At 39.0% G+C, this 21,375-nt stretch overlaps 1 protein-coding gene across 1 annotated transcript in view; it reads left to right on the plus strand.

The window, feature by feature from the left end:
- Positions 1 to 21,375, plus strand: part of LOC135216683 (sphingomyelin phosphodiesterase 5-like) — a 382,932-nt gene that overhangs the window by 224,256 nt on the left and 137,301 nt on the right. The window contains exon 5 of the mRNA XM_064252090.1: positions 16,446 to 16,590. Coding sequence (XP_064108160.1) covers positions 16,446 to 16,590 — 145 coding nt within the window. The remainder of the gene's footprint in view (positions 1 to 16,445; positions 16,591 to 21,375) is intronic.

Raw genomic sequence — 21,375 nt, forward strand, 5'->3', positions numbered from 1 at the left:
AGAGTCATATCATCTTAATTATTCTGATGTTCTCTTCTTTCCTTCTCTAGTTCCTGATTACCTTTAATAATATTATAGGTACTAGGTTGGCTAACATACACCATGCTTCGGTTATGGCGATTAGCTATTCCCTGTTATGAATTTATTTTTACCGTTTAAGTTAGGCTTTCATACCCCAATTGTCGATTGGTGATTAGCCTGCCCCCCGTTTTCTTGAACTAGAGGTTAAATTAGGCTAACATACCCCTTTCTTCGGATCGGCGATTAACCTAATTTTCTGTTTGCTTAGCTTCGTGTTCCCCGTGTTAGTCTAGCTTTAAGATATCGCTTTAATTTTATTTGATTGATTATTATAAATAATCCTATTTATATCAGTGATATTGATGTTGTTCCGACGGTTCTTCCACCTCGTATCTTTTACCTGGCTGGGAAGACCACCGGGGTTTATCACGGCTGAGCCAAACCCGGTTACGGGGTCCCCCTCCCGTCCCCCCATTCCCCCCCTCCATACATTGCCATCCACGTCGATGGGTGATGACTCGTTTCTCACAGCTAGCGTCCGAGTCTGCATGAGAGGGGGTGACTCACGGGTCTGGTGGGGGATCTCCCCTCCCCTACTGGTACTCTCACTCGTCACGTGCCTCGGGGGCTCGGGACCTCCTCCCCCCTTCTTCTCCGTCCTTAACTGGCCGCTCAGGGGGAGGGCTCCCCTACCCCACATTCTTCCCTACTCTTTCCCCCTCAGTTTCAGTCCGGCAGGTGTCTATCCGCCGCTACCGAACATAGAGAGGGGGGGAGGGAACCACTGGGTTTCCTATCCACTTAGAAAATAGTTCACACGAGCACTTACTGATATAAGGGGTTTTTATTTTGTTTTATTTTGTGTTATTTAATGTTTAGAATCTTTGCGTTACTCCGGGGGTTTTTTTATTTCCGCCTCTCGTACTATCCCTTGCTTCGTTAGAAGTTTGACATTGCTCACTCAATATTAATTAACTCCGGGCCATACGGAGAACTCCGGGCCCTACGGAGTCTATTTTTAGTCATATGACAAGTGAGCTTAGGCGGAGGCAGAGACTTTCTTCCCCCCTCGTAATTTTTCTACGTAATATTCATACGTAGATCTCTATCCGTCGGTCCTACTCCGGCACCCACGGATAGTTTGCATATTATTCCACCGGAGGTTGTCATTGGTACTCATGTATCCTTTGACTTACAGATGTTGTGCCAGGAGATTGGGTGCAGTGCCATCCTCCAAGACCTGTGCGGCCATATAGTATGCCGTTCTCATGCAGGATGTGCAGTGAAAGTGGAGGATTTTATCGTTTGGCATCATGAAGCTTGCCAAACCTGCTACGTTGTCCTAGTAGGAGATGCCTCACTAGTAGTAAGTTTCTTAGCACTTTCTTCATTCATTCGTCACCTGGAATACTTGTTGTTATATTATACCTTTCACATATGAGACACATATTCATATAATCTCAACACAACAGACATTCCTCCCCTATCCTCTCCCTAACTCTAGACCCTTTTTTACAGGGTTCTGATGAAGAAAAGAAGAAAGCTTTGTCGACTCTCAAAGCTTGGGTAGGGGGTTTTGGCCGGAATTCTAAGGGCCGCCCCTACATTCTTACCCAGGATATGGCGGACCTAATATTCCCAGGAGCCAAGAAAGGATCAGGGTGGACCGATAGCGGCCGCCCCTTTGCTGGCCGACCTTCAAGTCATGATCTCCCTACAGGAGGGGGATTTCCCAGAGGACGTTGCAGAAGACGTTGCGGCAATGAACCTCGACGTTGAACCCATGGCTATTGACTCCATGGGTACAGGTAAGGGTGTAGTAGGGGCAGCTCCTGTGGGTTCTCAGGGCCCTTTCCTGAATTCCCTTTCTCCATCACCTTCTACTGATCCTTCTATTCCACTTCTTTCCGGGGCTTCACTGAAGAGCAGCGGTCTGTCCGTCCTAAGGCTACTTCAGTGATCCCCAAGGCTAAGATGACCGAGGAGAAACTTAAAAAGTCTCTCCCCAAGAAATCGGTCATCTGACAGACACTATAACTCCGGCTCACCACCCCGGATCAGTTAGGTCAAGGGAGGCCTCTTCCTCTGCGTCGAGGTCCCCCAAACATAGATCACGTAAGGATCGGGCTCAAGTCCCTCTTTTTGATCCACGAATCCTTTTCGGCTAACATTCTGGAGCAGGTGGGAGTGATCGTAGGGGCCTTGGTTGACAACAAGGTCGGCTCGGTGCTCTCCCAGCTCTCCAGTTCTGTTACGTCTTCCGGCCAGTCGATCCAATCGCTGGCGGAACGGCTGGCCGCTCAGGAGAATGCCATCGCCGGGATCCAAACCTCGATTGCGGCAGGTTCCCCTCTATCTGTGCCACCTTCTCCTCTTCCAATGCCAGATTCCAGCCAACTGCCGGAATTCAAGGCGGCCAACCCTTGGAGGATCGCTTCGTATGCCCCGTTTGTCAACGGAATGTTGACAATCGAAGGCATAGGAACTCGAAGGCGTGAGGACTTCGAGTTCCACCCCAGAGACCTTCAACCACCATTCATTGGCTACGTCCGACTAACGGAAGCAGCGATGATGAGAGAGGACAAGGTTCCCAAGGAAACAGTGATCCTTCCGAGGGAACAGGCACAGCAGACTCTAATGAGAAGTCTGGAAGAATGGGGGTGTGAAAACACCCGCATCACAGCCTTTAGGAGTCCTTTCAGCCATTTTTACTCCGGTGGAAGGGACTCCGCTACCACTGACCCTTAAGGTAGTGGAAGCAACCTTTCAGGCCGCCCTGAAAGACGAGCCCCTGCCTCAACTACGAGAGACGGAACCACCTCTCTCTTAGTCCCAGGCTCCGAGACGTACTTCGAAGGGCAGTTCCTACTTTCTCAGTAGGAAAACTAAAGGCGGACTGTGCCACCTCTCTCTTTAGTGAGAGACTCCCCAGGTTGTCGGACTCTCTCATCCAGATGGAGTACGACGCCCGGACTAGGCTCGCGAGATCCCTTTCCTCCATGACTATGGCGGAGATGACGGCTCTTTGTATACCAACAAGAGCCCGTTATTTAAAGTTTTGGCTAAAGGTCTGCTGCACACCATGCAGTGTGACCTTTACGACTTCCTCATAGCCAGGAGAAATTGTAGGAAGCACGTTTCTGGGCGGAAGCTACTATCCGCCATGAACCGAATAAAATGATTGCTTCCTCAATTTGGGGAACGGACCTCTTTCCAGCACCAGTAGTAGCAGAAAGTCCTTCAGAGGCTTCTAAGGTCAACCAGTGCCTCAAAGTCAGGTGGGGATGGTAGCAAAGCGGAGGCAGGAATCTTCTGGTCCTAACCCAAGGAACAAGAAGAAACCAAGGAAGTTCTCTCCCTTCCAGCCTTCTCAACAAACGTTGGTTCAGGCAGTCCCAGCATCACAAGGGCAACCATCGTCGAAGGGTCAACAACAATACCTTGTTCTGACCCCTCAGTCCCAGCAATCTCAACCCTCCACTTCCTTTGCTGTCTCGCCAGCCTACAATTCCAACTATGAAAGCCAGAACTTTCAGGCTTTCAATAGGTTTGCGAGAGGCAGTAGAGCAAGAGGTGCCTCTCGATTCAGAGGATCCGGCAGGGCTGCTAACAGGGGAAGAGGTTTCCGAGGAGCAAGAGGTGGCCGCCCCTCGGCAAACCAGCAGTGAGAATCCCAAGGTAGGAGGGAGGCTGTACCTCTTCCGCCAGCGGTGGGGGTTCAGCCCTTGGGCTCAAAGTATAGTAACAAAGGGACTAGGTTGGAGTTGGCTAGAGGGCCCTCCTCCAACCAACAGATTCTATCAAGCACCAACAACGGAATTGGTAGAGTATACCGAAGACCTCCTTCTCAAAGGAGTAGTCTCAAGAGTCAACAATTTAAAATTTCAAGGACGCTTGTTCAGCGTGCCAAAGAAAGACTCGGTAAACCGAAGAATCATCTTAGACTTGTCCCATCTGAACTTATTCATTCATTGCGACAAGTTCAGGATGCTGACCGTTTCGCAGGTACGGACCTTACTTCCCCGTGGGGCCGTCACAACCTCTATAGATCTTACAGATGCCTACTATCATGTTCCCATAGCCAGACACTTCCGTCCATTCCTAGGCTTCAAACTAGGCAACAGATCCTACTCCTTCAAGGTAATGCCATTCGGGCTCAAACATAGCCCCCAGGATCTTCACCAAATTGGCGGAAGCAGTAGTGCAAGAGCTAAGGAAACAGGGAATAATGTTAGTGGCTTATCTGGACGATTGGCTTATTTGGGCAAAGAACCCCAAGAATGCAAAGAAGCAACGGTCAGAGTGATCAAATTCCTGGAACATTTTAGGTTTTCAAATAAACAAAACCAAGTCCAGACTAACACCGGAATCTCGATTCCAGTGGTTAGGCCTTCAGTGGGACTTACAATCGCGCACACTATCAATTCCGTCGTTGAAAAGGAAAGAAATTGCAAGAGCTACAAAACAATTTCTCAAACGACAACAAACATCCAGGAGGTGCCAGGAGAGGATCCTGGGCTCACTCCAGTTTGCATCAGTCACAGACGTTCTGCTCAGAGCCAAACTCAAAGATATAAACAGAGTATGGCGCTCAAGAGCGAATTGCAGATCACGGGACAAACTAGCCTTTATCCCAGCAATCTTACGGAAACGTCTCCGCCCCTGGACGGAGACAAAGAACCTTTCAAAAGCAATTCCTCTACAGTTTCCCCCTCCATCATTAGTGATCCACACAGACGCCTCACTAACAGGGTGGGAGGATACTCCCAGTACGAAAAAGTTCAAGGAACTTGGTCGTTAACATTCCGCCAGCTACATATCAATGTACTGGAGGCCATGGCAGTATTCCTCACACTGAAACGACTCCGTCCGCCCAAGAACTCTCATTTCAAATTAGTTCTGGACAGTGCAGTAGTAGTACACTGCATCAACAGGGGCGGATCCAAGTCAAGCCACTTGAACCATGTCATGATAGCCATCTTTTCTCTGGCATGCAAAAACAAATGGCACCTGTCAGCCACTCACCTGGCAGGAGTCAAGAACGTAGTAGCAGACGCTCTATCACGCTCCGCTCCGTTGGAATCGGAGTGGACACTGGACAGGAGTTCATTCAATTGGATCAGTCTACAAGTCCCCGGACTCCAAGTAGACCTCTTCGCCACGGAGTCAAACCACAAACTCCCTTGTTACGTGGCACCCAACCTCGATCCTCTAGCATACGCTACGGATGCAATGATCCTCGATTGGAACGAATGGAAGAATATTTACCTCTTCCCTCCGGTGAACCTTCTCATGAAAGTTTTAGACAAACTCAGGACATTCAAAGGCCAAGTAGCTCTAGTAGCTCCCAACTGGCCCAAGAGCAATTGGTTCCCTCTACTCCTAGAGTTGAGACTCCGACCACTACGGATTCCCAACCCCAAACTAACCCAGTTAGTGCAAACTCAGACTGTGTCCGCTTCCTCAAGAATTCAGAAAACCCTAACTTTATGGATTTTCTGAAATTCGCAGCCATGAGGAATGCAGAAATTGATCCCCAGAATATCTCATTCTTGGAATCAGATAAAAGAGAATCTACTCTCCGACAATATGATTCATCTGTCAAGAAACTAGCAGAGTTCCTTAAGTTGTCAAATTCTCAAGTCATGACAACGAACCTAGCCATAACTTTCTTCAGATCATTGTTTGAGAAAGGCTTAGCAGCAAGCACTATCACTACGACCAAATCAGCTCTTAAAAAGATCTTCCAATTTGGTTTTAGCATAGACCTTACGGATTCGTACTTTACGTCCATACCAAAAGCTTGTGCTAGATTAAGACCATCAACGAGACCTAAATCAGTCTCTTGGTTCTTAAATGATGTCCTCAAACTGGCCTCGGACATTAACAATGACTCTTGCAATTATATATCCCTCCTGAGGAAAACCCTATTCTTATTAAGTTTAGCCTCCGGAGCTAGAATATCAGAACTGTCAGCTTTATCAAGGGAACCAGGCCACATTGAGTTCCTCCCCTCAGGGGAAGTCCTCTTATCCCCAGATCGCCATTTTCTAGCCAAAAATGAAGACCCACAGGACAGATGGTCCTCGTGGAAAATCCTACCACTACCTCAAGACATTTCCCGTGTCCTGTCAACTCATTAAGAGCCTACCTAAGCAGAACAACTCTGAAATCTTCAGGCCATTGTTCATTAGGAAGGGAGGTGGTACTTTATCCCTAAAAGGGATCAGGCAACAAATTTTATACTTCATTAAACAGGCCAATCCAGAGTCCTTTCCTCGGGCCCACGATGTTAGGGCGGTGGCCACATCTATTAATTATTTCCAACACATGAATTTTGACGATCTTAAGAAGTATACAGGCTGGAAATCTCCGACAGTTTTCAAACGGCACTACCTAAAACCCTTAGAAGCCCTCAAATTTCCAGCAGGGGCAGCTGGAAACACAGTTTCTCCTGATTCTTAATTTTTACTATAACTTCTTGTAGCCTTCCCTTCTACCTGCCCCATTGCACCCTTACTTAGTTTAGTCGCCTCCATGTATTGGGTTACCTTGAGTTTGCTTTTGTTCATCATTCTAATCGGATTCAGTTCCATTCTTTTGTATATATCAACTTATATCTGTCTTTGCCTAACCTGTATTGTTATTGTTTGTTGTTAGGCTAACTAATTTTAAGTGATAACCCGTGTTTTAGGGCTTATACTTCCCTTAGGGTAAGACTGTAATTTTAGTTGATTATTATACTATTAACCTTACAAGTGTTTAACTTTACCTTCTTAATTTATCTGTACTGTTCCTCAAGCTTGGTGTTTGGCATTCTCTGGTACTATTTCACAGGCCGACACAGGTCAAGCCCAGAAAAGGGATTTTGACGAAGGAAAAATCTATTTCTGGGCAACGACCTGTGTCGCCCTGTGAAACCCCACCCTGTAGTTAGATTATCCTCACCCAGCTTACCCCAAGCTTGGAGGCTATCTTCAGGAATGACGTCTCAGGCGTCGGAGGCGCTCACGGTAGTAGTAGACCGGGAGCTGTAGCACGGCTCCTCCGTAGTTCGGGGTTTTGTCGAAGGAAGAAGCTAAATGGCAAGGGACCTCTGGTAGTGATTCCACTCGCTCCTTACTATACCGACACTTCTATAAGAAGTGAGCGAGCCATTTATCTTGGCATTATATTGTTTCTTTTTTCTCTAGGATGAATAGCAATATTTATTCTTCAGAAATAGTATCAAAGGAACCATTTCACAGGGCGACACAGGTCGTTGCCCAGAAATAGATTTTTCCTTCGTCAAAATCCCTTATTTTAGTAATATTCAATCATTTACCTTCATTTTGCAACTAATTGGAAGTCTCGAGCACAATATTTTGATTTATGGTGAATTTATGAAAAAACTTTTTCCTTACGTCCGCACAGTAACTAAAAACAACCCATGGTTGTAGCTTTTATCAATTTTGAAATATTTTCATATAAAAAATAAGTGACAAATTTTCAACCTTCTGTCAACTTTGACTCTACTGAAATGGTCGAAAAACGCAATTGTAAGCTAAAACGCTTATATTCTAGTAATATCATTTACCTTAATTTTGCAACATATTGGAAGTCTTTAGCACAATATTTCGATTTATGGTGAATTTATGAAAAAAATAACATTTTCTTTATGTCCACGCAGTAACTCTTCCGAAAAAATCATACGTGCGAATGTGGTAATGTTTGCACCATTTTAAATTAGCCGTTACATAAAGTTTTATATATGAAAATGTGCGCAATTTTATGTAGAATACAACAAAAAATAATTGAAGGTTGTAGCTTTTCTCATTTTTTAAATATTTGCATATAAATCACGATAAATAGAAAAAAAACCATGTTCGGTCAACTTTGACTCTACCGAAATGGTCGAAAAATACAATTGTAAGCTAAAACTCTTACAGTCTAGTAATATTCAGTCATTTATCTTCATCTTGAAACAAATTCGAAGTCTCTAGCACAATATTTACATTTATGGTGAATTAAAAAAAAAAAACTTTCCCTCTGCACACGGATTCTCCGCCACAAATCTCCGAAATGCGTACGTCCCATTCTCGGAATATTTGCTTCGTTTCATATTAGGCATTTCATAGAGTTTTATATATGAAAATGTGCGCAATTTCATGTAGAATAAAACGAAAAATATTTGAAAGTTGTAGCTTTTCTAATTTCTGAAATAATTGCATATAAGGAAAATATATATAAAAAAATTCGACATTCGGTCAACTTTAACTCATCAGATATGGTCAAAAACTGCAATTGTAAGCTAATACTCTTACAGTATAGTAATATTCAATCATTTGTCTTCATTTTGAAAGAAATTGGAAGTCTCTAGGACAATATTTAGATTTATGGTGAATTTTTTGAAAAAAAATATTTGTTTACGTCCGCGCGTTACGAATTCATGCATTATTTTGTGATAATATTTTCTCTGTGTTGCTTTTATCGTTTTACAATGTGTTATATACCAAAATGATCGCAATTTAGTGTAAATTACAAAAAAATAAGTAACTTGTTACCTTTAACCATTTTGCGCACAGCACGATTTGAATACAATTATATATGAAATTTTGTTTTTGCACTATCATATATCGCATTATTCATATATGATAATGATAATTTTTTTCATTTCTGATGGTTGCACACTAAACTTCAGGCAATGACAAAAAAAGGAGCCAAAAATGAACTCTTAATCTTGAAAACTAAGCGCGCTGTGATTTTTTGAAAAAAATATTTTTTCCGCTTCCGCGCTCACTCCGAAACCCCTCCGGCACACGGGAGACAATTTTTATTTTACCGCTTCGGCGTTTAAGGGTTAAGTGTTTCCCCCTCTCCCTTCCTCCACTCTAAATTGAACTTGGTAACCACTTCTCTGTTAGGCTGATTCATACTCTTTGTCATCTTTCCTCAAGTACAGTACTAAACTTTTCTCCTTTATAGGCTCCGGATAGTGTAGTCCTTTTTAATACTTGATTCCGTCCCCATCAAGTGAAGGTGGGCATCCAAGTGAAGAGAAGCGCAACTCTCACGCATCCCCATCTATCAACCTGCAATAAAAAAAACAAGCATTAATGAAACAATCCCTCACCCACAAGCACAACATAATGTAAAATATTAATTGAATTGTAAAAAACTAGTTTCAAAATTGCCTAACCTAATAACAAAAAAAGAAAAAAATCAGGTATTTAATCACATTAACCCAATTTTTTTTCATATTACCACATTCTCCTACATTGCGTCCTGTTCATACTTTGGGAATTAATTGAGAGCTGCAAACACCTCTGTTTAAGGTTCAAGAGATCAGGGGGTCTCTTAATTCTAGGATGGGCAGTTCTCTATATTGATGCTGGGTCCAATATAATTTCTTCTTGTTGGGGATGCATGATAATGATACTTCTTAAGTTTATAAGGCCAGAAAAGATGAGGAAATCTCAAGTGAGATGTTATGATGCATATGCAATATTTTAAAGTAACAGATTAATCATCAACCATGACAGGTAGTCTTAATAGCTGTCCCTAAATCACTGTTAAAGACTGAAGATTTGCCATAACCTTGGACCTCCAATTTGTTCTGAAGAGACGTTATATGTGAGCAGGGGTCAGGAACATCATGGCAGGCAGGGGTGCTGACAGAAGCTATGATAAACCAATGCTCTCTCCTCAGTTCTCTCTCCTGGGGTGGAGACTGAATAGATTCTAATAGATCTAATTGTTCCACACTAGCTCTTTATCATCCTTTAGGATCTAAGGCTTGTCTTGAGAACCTATTCCTCAAGCATCCCCTCTTCCATTCCTGACTGTTTATCCAATAGGCAGCACCTTGGAAATGTATTTTTGGAGCATCTTGCTATTGCCCAATGGCAAGAGTTAAACTAACTTAATCTCAACTAGTGCCTTCACTGATCTTGTTTCGTGCAATCATATACATGTGGGTCAATATCACGCTCCAAAGAGGGATGGTGCAATGCAGTACTTTTTAATGATTTTCTTAGAAAAGAGAGCTAGTTGGACAACTTTAATATTACAGTGGAACCTTGACATACGAAAGTCCCTACTTACGAAAAATCCAAGTTACGAAAGCAAAGACGAAGATTTTTGCTTCTGTATATGAAAATAATTCAGGTTGCGAAAGGGTAAAGTCCGAGATTTGCCCAGACCACCGAGAACGACTTTAAAACTCGCACGCCGCCAACTGAATAGACTCGCCACCATCCTCCCGCTCTCCCATTGGCTCCTAATGCTAGTCACCGCTGTAAGATCCTGCTCTCCTATTGGTCAGCATCATGCCTCTATGTAAAGGCGTTCCTTGACCATTTTTTGCGGCAGCGTTATCATAAACACTGGAATTTGTTCGTTCACATATATTTCGTTTGTTAATGTAAATTTGTGTTAGTGATTTCGCTTTCGTTGTACTGTAAGTTACTTTATCGTGTTGTGTGTGAGCTTAATTACAGTAGAACCTCAACATACGAAAGTCCTAACTTACGAAAAATTCAAGTTACGAAAGCAAATACGAAGATTTTTTTGCCTCTGCATACGAAAATAATTTAGGTTTCGAAAGGGTGTTACTGTAAAGTCCCAAGATTTGCCCGGACCACTGAGAACAGTTTTAAAACTCGCACACCACCAACTGAGTAGACTCGCCACCATCCTCCCGCTCTCCCATTGGTTCCTAATGCTAGTCTCCGCCGTAAGATCCTGCTCTCCTATTAGTCAGCATCTACCCCATCGTGCTCTACGTATTCTGTTGGTAAAACAATGCTGTAAATTGAAAAACCTATTCATGTAATACATTTAATAAAAAAAACAATTATGAATTAAATATAATAAAATATAAAATTAATCAGTGAATTAAATATAAAATATAAAATTAATCAAAGACTATCATCAAAGCCAGCAAATATTTTCTAGAATTCTTCTGTTTTAATGTCATTATATGTTTTATTATAACCATTGGTAACTCTGTGTTTCCATTAGGTAAAGATAGAATAAAGAATAGAAATGAATGGTTATTATACTGTTTGGTAGTTTCAGTAGTTGAAGAGAGATAATGAAAATTTATGAGTAAACAAAAAGTTGGAAGCTTTTTTTTGTTTGTGTATTATAGTTAATGATTAATTAATAATTATTTGAAATGAGTACATACTGATTATTTATACATTTTATTGCCATATTCTAAGCTTTTAGCTTCTTAGATTTAGATGTCAGAATCATAGACTAGGCAACAGTAGCAACTGCTAACATAGGCTAGGCTTATTGCTAGAATCAAAATGCAACATTATAAGGGACATATGCTAAAGTCCTAATATATGCAGTAAAAATGGGATTGAACATTACATGCAGTTGAATATTACTCAAGTATGTACAGTATTTTGCCTTTTTGGAGTCATATTTCTTTCGTCAGATCGGCGTTGTAACCCTAGAACATGTGTTGTAAGCTTGGAAATAATTTACTGGGGTGTTTTTGTAGGGCTTGGAACGAATTAGGCAACTTACATGTAAAATGTGGTTCAAGATACGAAAAAATCAGGTTACGAAGGCCACTTTGGAACGGATTAATTTCGCATCCTGAGGTACTAAAGTACTTACGTTATTAGTCATGGGTCCCAAGAATGTTGCTCAAATTTACGGAAAGAAGAGGATGGTTTCTATGGAGAACGAAGATGGAGATAATCAAGAAGTGTTAATGTTTTCTGCCATTTGTTAATGTGTTTCGTAAAGTTTAGTGTTAATGTTTTCTGCCATTTTTTAATGTGTTTCGTAAAGTTTAGTGTTAATGTTTTCTGCCATTTTTTAATGTGTTTCGTAAAGTTGAGTGTGCATGTTTTCTGCCATTTGTCCTCCTCCTGTGTTGCTACTTTCAGAGATCGCCTCACTCAAAAGGTAAGGTTCCACATTTTACTACATATGTACATACATGTACGTAAAGTATTTCTTGTACCATGTACACTAATACACTTTATTTACAGGTACGTACTACAATAAAGGTTATGTTAGGCATTGAGTAGTCCAAATTGTTGTATTTCATTGTTTATTGGTCAATTTAGCTTTATAATAAGATTGACTGTGGTGTTTTTGTAGGGCTTGGAACGAATTAGGCAATTTACATGTAAAACATAGTTCAAGATACAAAAAATTCAGGTTACTGAGGCACGACTGTATAGGCAGATCTATTTCCAGAGCCCCAGATCAAGGATGTAGTTGACCAACTGGATTTGGCTTGATAACTCCTTGCACAGGATAGCATTCATTTTTCAAAGAGGGAGGACTGGCAGATCAGGAAGTAGAAGCCCTTCTATGAGAAAGAAGTGGATTCACATTTGCTAGTGTTTGGACAGTTGGGTTTGAGATAACTAGTTTTAATTTGAACATTGATTACTTTTGTATAATAATAAGTACATTACAGAGCAATTATAAGATTAATTTTAAAATTGGTAATCTAAGAGTAATTTTCTTAAGTTTTTTTTTGAGTAATGAAAACTAACCCTCTTACGCTGAAGCCCTAAAAATCAAAACCTCTCCCGTATGCCGGCGCTGGTTTGGAGTGAGCGCGGAAGCGGAAAATTTTTTTTTTTTTTCAAAAAATCACAGCGCGCTTAGTTTTGAAGATTAAGAGTTAATTTTTGGCTCATTTTTTTTTCATTGCCTGAAGTTTAGTATGTAACCATCAGAAATGAAAAATAATATCATTATCATAAATAATGCGATATATGGTAACGAAAAAAAAAATTCATAGATAATTGTATTCAAATCACACTGCAAAAAACGGTCAAAGCTAACGAGTTACGTTTTTTTCGTTGTATTGTACACTAAATTGCAATCATTTTGATATATAATACATTGTAAAACAATAAAAGCAACACCGGAAAAATATTATCACAAAATGATGTACGAATTCGTAACCCACAGACGTAAAAAAAATGTTATTTTCAAAAATTCACCGTAAATCTAAATATTGTTCTAGAGACTTCCAATTTGTTTCAAAATTAAGAAAAATGATTGAATATTACGATACTGTAAGAGTATTAGATTAGAATTGCAGATTTTGACCATTTCGGACGCGTTAAATTTGACCGAATGTCAAAATTTTTATATATATATTTTTTTATATGCACATATTTCGGAGATGGAAAAAGCTACAACCTTCAATTATTTTTTATTGTATTCTTCATGAATTTGCGCACAGTGTGATATATGAAACTCTATAAAACGGCTAATATGAAAAGGAGCAAATATTAGGATAATGCGATGTACGTATTTCAGAGACTTGCTGCCGCGAATCGGCGAGCGGAGGGAAGTTAAATATATTTTTCAAAAATTCACCATAAATCACAATATTGTTATAGAGACTTCAAATTTGTTTCAAAATGAAGAAAAATGACTGAATATTACTAGGCCGTAAGAGTTTTAGCTTACAATTGCGTTTTTCAACTATTTTGGTAGAGTCAAATTTGACCGAACGTGGTTTTTTTTCTATTTATCGTGATTTATATGCAAATATTTCAAAAAAAGAGAAAAGCTACAACCTTCAATCATTTTTAGTTTTATTCTACATGAAATTGCGCACATTTTCATATATAAAACTTTATGTAACAGCTAATTTTAAATGGTGCAAACATTTCGGCAATCGCACAAAAAAAATTCTGATTTTTTCGGAAGAGTTACCGCTCGGACGTAAGGAAAATGTTTTTTTTTTTTCATAAATTCACCATAAATCGAAATACTGTGCTAGAGACTTCCAAGTCGTTGCAAACTGAAGTTAAATGATTGAATATTACTAGAATATAAGAGTTTTAGCTTACAATTGCGTTTTTCGACCATTTTGGTAGAGTCAAAGTTGACCGAAAGTTGAAATTTTTGCACTTAATGTTATTTATATGAAAATATTTCGAAACTGATAAAAGCTACAACCATGGGTTGTTTATTGTTGTATTGTGCATGAAATTGCGCACATTTCCATATATAAAACTTTATGTAACGGCAAATTTAAAAGGGTGCAAACATTAGGACAATCGCACGAAAAAATTTATCGGAAGAGTTACCGCACGAACGTAAGGAAAAAGTTTTTTCATAAATTCACCATAAATTGAAATATTGTGCTAGAGACTTCCAATTTGTTGCAAAATGAAGGCAAATGATTGAATATTACTATAATATAAGAGTTTTTGCTTACAATTGCATTTCTCGACCATTTCGGTAGAGTCAAAGTTGACCGAAGGTTGAAATTTTTGCACTTATCGTTATTTATATGAAAATATTTCAAAACTGATAAAAGCTACAATCATGAGTATTTTTTTGTAGTATTTTACATGAAACTGCGCACATTTTCATATATAATACTTCATGTAAAGGATAATTTAAAATGGTGCAAAAATTATGTGAAAGTGATGAAATAATTTCCGAGATGTGTCACTGATACTTTTTAGTGCGACAAGAAAGAAATTCGCGCTTGCGCGCCTGCGTAGCGATTTTAACTAAAACAACGCCTTGATCCGTGAACTCCCAGCATCCCCCAAGGCGTGTGATTCAAAAGTTTTTGGCTGGTAGGCCTATAAGTATTTTTCCGCGAATTTTTTAAAAAACTTTTTTGAGTCGACGTATGATACGTCCATTCGTCATACGGGAGACATTTTGACTCGACGTTTGATACGTCCATTCGGTGTAAGAGGGTTAATGTTTTATGGATAAAGAGTTTGTGCATTGTACATCTTGCTTCTCTTAAGTTTCAATGAGATGAACTGTTAATTTTGGAAGTACATGCCTTTGATTAGCTCTTTTTAGTAGGTCTGTACATGGGAGTTCTGCAGTTCTATCTCAAGGCCAGTTGGGACAGAAAGAAGTATCCGGATTCTTTCGTTATTCCAGTAACACCGGAGATTAAACAACACTTGCTTTGGTGGAGGTCAGAAAGCAGGTTGTTGGAAGGAAAGTTGCTGTTAATATGGAACCCAGACCTCGGTTTTTTACTCGGATGCGTCAGACATAGGATGGCATGCTCTTCTGGAGAACAGGGAGGTCTCAGGGAAGTGGTCAGAAGAGAGACTACATAAATATCAGAGAACTGAGAGCAGTTCATTTAGGGCTTGAAGCTTTTGCTCTAGAAGTAGCTGGGAACGCTGTTGCAGTATTCTCGGACAATACAACAACTCTTTTGTACATCACCAAACAAGGAGGGACACATTCCTTCTCTTTCCACAACAGCAAGAAACCTACTTGTTTGGGCAAAACAAAATTGCACGACAATTGTAAAAATGTTTGTTTATGGAAGGATGAATGTCTTATCAGACCAATTATGCAGATGAGACCAAGTTATCTTGACAGAGTGGATGTCGAGTTAGTTGGTATGTCAAGATCTTTCGAAGTAACGGTAAACTCCCAAAAATCACCACCTTCCCCTGTTCTGCTCTCCAGTGCCAGATCCTCTAGCATAGGCAACAGATACTGGTCTAACAAGGATCTGTACACCTTCCCTCTGTTTGGGATGATAAGAGACATCCTGAACAAATTCAAGTCTCACCAGAACGCATCGATGATACTGATAGCTCCCTTATGGCTGCTAGGAGAGTGGTTGTTGGGCCTTCTAGAGCTCCTAATCAACTTTCTGAGACTCCTTCCTCAAAGAACCTATCTTTTTAAAAAGCTGCACCTCAAGCGGTGTCAAGGATTGTCAAATCTTGCTCTGACTGTCTACAAACTGTCAAGAACTAGCTCAGATCTAGAGAATTTTCAAAGGCAGTTGAGGACTCTATGGCGAGATGGAGACATCAATCTAAAGCAGAGTTCTATCAGCACAAATGATCAATTTTCTGCACAAATAGAAGAAGACAGAATGATGGATCAATTTTCTGCACAAATAGAAGACAGAATGATGGATAAGTGGAGTACAGTGGGCCCCCTTATTCCGAATTTGCTGACTCGCGCATTCACAAATTTCTCTGGAACATATCCCACCATTATTTGTAGGAAATTCACCTATTCATGGTATTTTTCTATGATAAATATCCACAAATTCCTGTTTTTTTATCAGTTTCATCATAAAATGCACTTTTCATGATAAAACTATTTAAAAAAAAACGGGTATAAACATTTTTAGTGGCTTTTTCTTTTGTTTTAACCATCAAAATAGGCCGTTTCAAGCGTTTTTATAGGGGTTCCAACTATTTGCCGGGGGGTCTGGTACCCATCCCCTGCGAATATGGGGGGACCACTGTAATTCATGGTAATAGCTCATAGAACAAGTATCTTTCACATATATTATACTTTTTTAAAACTTTATTTGAGCTTTTTATTTATATGCAGAAATTTTTGCACTATATTTAGATCATTCACTTGTTTGTTAGATTAACGTCAGTTTCATTTGTATGTTACCTTGCATTTTATAAAAACTTTTTTTTCCAAAGCTACCAGATGCGGATGTTATAATGCTGCAAGAAGTATTTGAGAGAATATTTGGTTATCAGATGTACACACTTTTGAGAGACAAGTATCCTTACTGCCTGTATGATGTTGGATGCCACACATTCCTAGGGAATCATGGTGGTCTAGGTATGTTATCAAGTTTAAGAAATTACAGAATTTTTGTTTTTTGGGGAGCCAGGAAAGTTAATATTGTTGTCTCCACCCTAAGAATACAAAGGAGTGGGAAGAATTCCAGCTTTTTGGTTGCCATAGTTTATTACATTTCCCAAACAGTAAGGCAAATTAGTGTTTCAATCTCTTGAGACTTGGGAGTACTTCATTTCTGAATTCTAGTATGAAATTTATTTTTTACAAAGATCTTAGACATGAAATTCTTTCAAGCCCAGTGGTTTTTTCAAGTTTGTCGACGAAGCCTGCTTTCATCAGATTTTCATATTTTTATATTTTCGGTTTTGTAATATATTTTAGTTTTGTTTCAATAATGATTTCTTTATAACTTAGCTGCTGTTCATCCTCAAGGGAGTTCACTCTGAAGCCTCCCCCCGCCCCCAGGCTCCATAAGACAGACCAACCACACTCAAAGAATTCTCTTAAACTGTAGTTGGTCTCACCCAGAATATTGCTTGTTGTTACAGCAATAAAGTATAAAGGACTTGGGACAAAAGGGTTCCATCTCCAGACCGTAGTGACTATAGTAGATTCACTTCACCCATGCATCTTGTGCCCCGTGCTGTTCCTTACGAGGCTCCTGATTAGCTGTTGATAAGCCAATCACTGAGCTGGAAACTGTCTCTTGAGAGAGTTCACTTAGGCAGGATGTATGTTCCACCCCACGTCTTTCAAAAGTTATAACTTTCATTACACCTCCGCTTTACCCATAGAAAAGTAGTGTTTCCCAATTACATCACTAAACATTGACAAGCCAGTGATTTAAGAATTATGATGATATAAGAATTGTAATAGATAGTGAAAAGGAATAAAGAGAGGGATATAAGAGAACTGATTGTAGCAAAAGAAAAATCAATGGGATGAATAAATTTCCTCTATGAGGTATCAATGTCTAATTAATGATTTTTTTCATACAGAGATTTCCACCAAAAGATATGAAAGGGTGATGGTGATAATGATAGTAATGATAATGAAATCTTAATATTCTTTTTCCCCCATAAGGCTTCTTCGTATCAAGGGGTCGTGCTCATGATGATGACGTCGAGTGATCACGAGAGCAACACCTGACTACATGAAAATAAGAGAGAGAGAGATTGGTATTCTTATTCTTTTGCTTGTTATTTTCATATTGATAGCCCTGTCTATAATTTTTTGGTACCATTGTATTCCATGACATTTAAGCTACGAAACTGTATGAAACACAAGATGATAAAGGATGAATGCACTGCGATCTCACGTAAGGAATGAAAGAATATATTTTATATTAAGAATCTTATGTTTGTTTCACTATAAATATTTTAGCATTAATTTACATAATTCTTATACCATTATTATCTTTTAAGTCATTGGCTTAACAATGATTAATGATGAAATTGGGAAAAGTTCCTTTTCTGCAGGTAAAACTGAGGTGTAACGAAAATTATAATGTTTGAAAGATGTTGGAACATTTATGTTGCCTACGTGAACTCTCGAGAGAGACTGAGAATTTCCAGCCCTGTATTTGGCTTATCAACAGCCAATCAGGAACATTAAAGCTACGTAGGTATTACAGTGGACGGACCTCCCACATTGGTGGGGGATGCATACCAGAGCCCCCCCCCCCACCCCCACCCCTGCAAAAAGCTAGAATCTGAGAATACTTAGAACCCCTATAAAGTTACTTAAAAACTTCCTATATTTTGTTAGTTCAGCTCTAGAAAAACCCACTAAAAAAGGGATTTTGACGAAGGAAAAATCTATTTCTGGGCAAGGGTTCGTGTCGCCCAGTGAAATAATCCTTAAGTTCATTATTACTAGGTAAATGATACTAACATTATACCGAGAAAAAATAAATTCAGGAGGAGTCAGAATACTGACTCGCTCACCCTAAAAAAAGAGGGTGTCGGTATGGAGCTGGGGCGAGTGAGACCACTACCACGAACCTCTTGTCATTTAGAATTCTCCTTCATCAAAATCCCCCTCCTGAGAGAGCTGATACACAGTCGGAGTCAGAAACTACTACTGCTACGCTACCCACCATGCCGACTGCAGCGCCTCTGGTGGCCATCCTTGTAGTTAGATGCCAATCTTGGGCTGCAGGGCGGGGAACAGGGGGGGATTTCACTGGGCGACACGAACCCTTGCCCAGAAATAGATTTTTCCTTCGTCAAAATCCCTTTTCTGGGCTCAGTTCGTGTCACTTCGTGAAATAGTACCAGAGAATTAGCACAAGATTGGAAAAGTTAAAAAAGAGAAAGGTCTCAATAAAATAAAAGTAAAAAAGAGTAAATATAATCTGATTGAGAGCTTACAAGTTATCATAAAATAAAGTTAACCCTTAAACGCCGACTGGACGTATTTTACGTCGACATTTTTTGTCTCTCGGGTGCCGACTGGACGTATTTTACGTCGACATACAAAAGTTTTTTTAAAAATTCGCGGAAAAATACTTTTAGGCCTACCAGCCGAAAACTCTTGAATCACGCGCCTTGGGGGATGCTGGGAGTTCACGGATCAAGGTGTTGTTTTGTTTACAATCGTTACGCAGGCGCGCAAGCGCGAATTTCTTTCTTGCCGCACTAAAAAGTATCTGTGACACATCTCTGAAATTATTTCGTCACTTTGACATAATTTTTGTACCATTTTAAATTAGCCGTTACATAGAGTATTATATATGAAAATGTGCGCATTTTTATGTAGAATACAACAAAAAAATACTCATGATTGTAGCTTTTATCAGTTTTAAGATATTTTCATATAAATAACGATAAGTGCCAAAATTTCAACCTTCGGTCAACTTTGACTCTACCGAAATGGTCGAAAAACGCAATTGTAAGGTAAAACTCTTATATTTTAGTAATATTCAATCATTTATCTTAATTTTGCAACTAATTGGAAGTCTCTAGCACAATATTTCGATTTATGGTGAATTTATGAAAAACAAAAAAACTTTTTCCTTACGTCGCGCGGTAACTCTTCCGAAAATAATCATACATGCGATTGTGGTAATGTTTGCACCATTTTAAATTAGCCGTTACATAAAGTTTTATATATGAAAATGTGCGCAATTTCATGCACAATACAACTAAAAACAACCCATGGTTGTAGCTTTTATCAATTTTGAAATATTTTCATATAAATATGATAAGTGACAAATTTTCAACCTTCGGTCAATTTTGACTCTACCGAAATGGTCGAAAAACGCAATTGTAAGCTAAAACGCCTATATTCTAGTAATATTCAAGCATTTACCTTCATTTTGCAACAAATTGGAAGTCTCTAGCACAATATTTCGATTTATGGTGAATTTATGAAAAAAATAACATTTTCTTTACGTCCGCGCGGTAACTCTTCCGAAAAAATCATACGTGCGATTGTGGTAATGTTTGCACCATTTTAAATTAGCCGTTACATAACGTTTTATATATGAAAATGTGCGCAATTTCATGTATAATACAACAATAAATAGTTGAAGGTTGTAGCTATTCTCATTTTCGAAATATTTGCATATAAATCACGATAAATAGAAAAAAAACCACGTTCGGTCAAATTTGACTCTACCGAAATGGTCGAAAAACGCAATTGTAAGATAAAAATCTTACAGTCTAGTAATATTCAGTCATTTATCTTCATCGTGAAACAAATTCGAAGTCTCTAGCACAATATTTAAATTTATGGTGAATTTTTAAAAAAAACTTTCCTTCCCTCCGCGCGCGGATTCTCCGCCACAAATCTCCGAAATGCATAAGTCCCATTCTCGGAATATTTGCTCCGTTTCATATTAGGCATTTCATAGAGTTTTATATATGAAAATGTGCGCAATTTCATGTAGAATAAAACGAAAAATATTTGAAAGTTGTAGCTTTTCTTATTTCCGAAATAATTGCATATAAAAAAAAATATATATAAAAAATTCGACATTTGGTCAACTTTAGCTCGTCAGATATGGTCGAAAACTGCATTTGTAAGCTAATATTCTTACAGTATAGTAATATTCAATCATTTGTCTTCATTCTGAAACATATTGGAAGTCTCTAGGACAATATTTAGATTTATGGTGAATTTTTGAAAAAAATATGTGTTTACGTAAGCGTGTTACGAATTCATGCATTATTTTGGGATAATATTTTCTCTGTGTTGCTTTTATCGTTTTACAATGTGTTATATATCAAAATGATCGCAATTTAGTGCACATTACAACAAAAAAAAAGTAACTTGTTACCTTCAACCGTTTTGCGCACCGCGATTTGAATACAATTATATATGAAATTTCGTTTTTGCGCTATCATATATCGCATTATTTATATATGATAATGATAATTTTTTTCATTTCTGATGGTTGCATACTAAACTTCAAGCAATGACAAAAAAAGGAGCCAAAAACGAACTCTTAATCTTGAAAACTAAGCGAGCTGTGATTTTTTGAAAAAAATATTTTTTCCGCTTACGCGCTCACTCTCAAACCCCTCCGGCATACGGGAGTCATTTTTTTATTTACCGCTCCGGCGTTTAAGGGTTAACTTAAACTAATAAACAAATTATATACAGTTAACCTTAAAATTATACTTAAACTAAATTATGATAACTTATTTAATACAAGTGAGGTTCAATAAAAAAGTACATAAGTAAAGAACACTCACTGAAACTTATATATTCAAATCACAAAAAGCATCTCAATTATATGTTGGTGTGCTTCCCTAGCATAAAAATAAGGGGAGCAACACCGATTAGTTACAAAAATTCTATATATACATTATAGTTGTG

The sequence above is a fragment of the Macrobrachium nipponense genome, chromosome 6 (genome assembly GCF_015104395.2).
Source record: "Macrobrachium nipponense isolate FS-2020 chromosome 6, ASM1510439v2, whole genome shotgun sequence".
Taxonomy (NCBI): Eukaryota; Metazoa; Arthropoda; class Malacostraca; order Decapoda; family Palaemonidae; genus Macrobrachium; species Macrobrachium nipponense.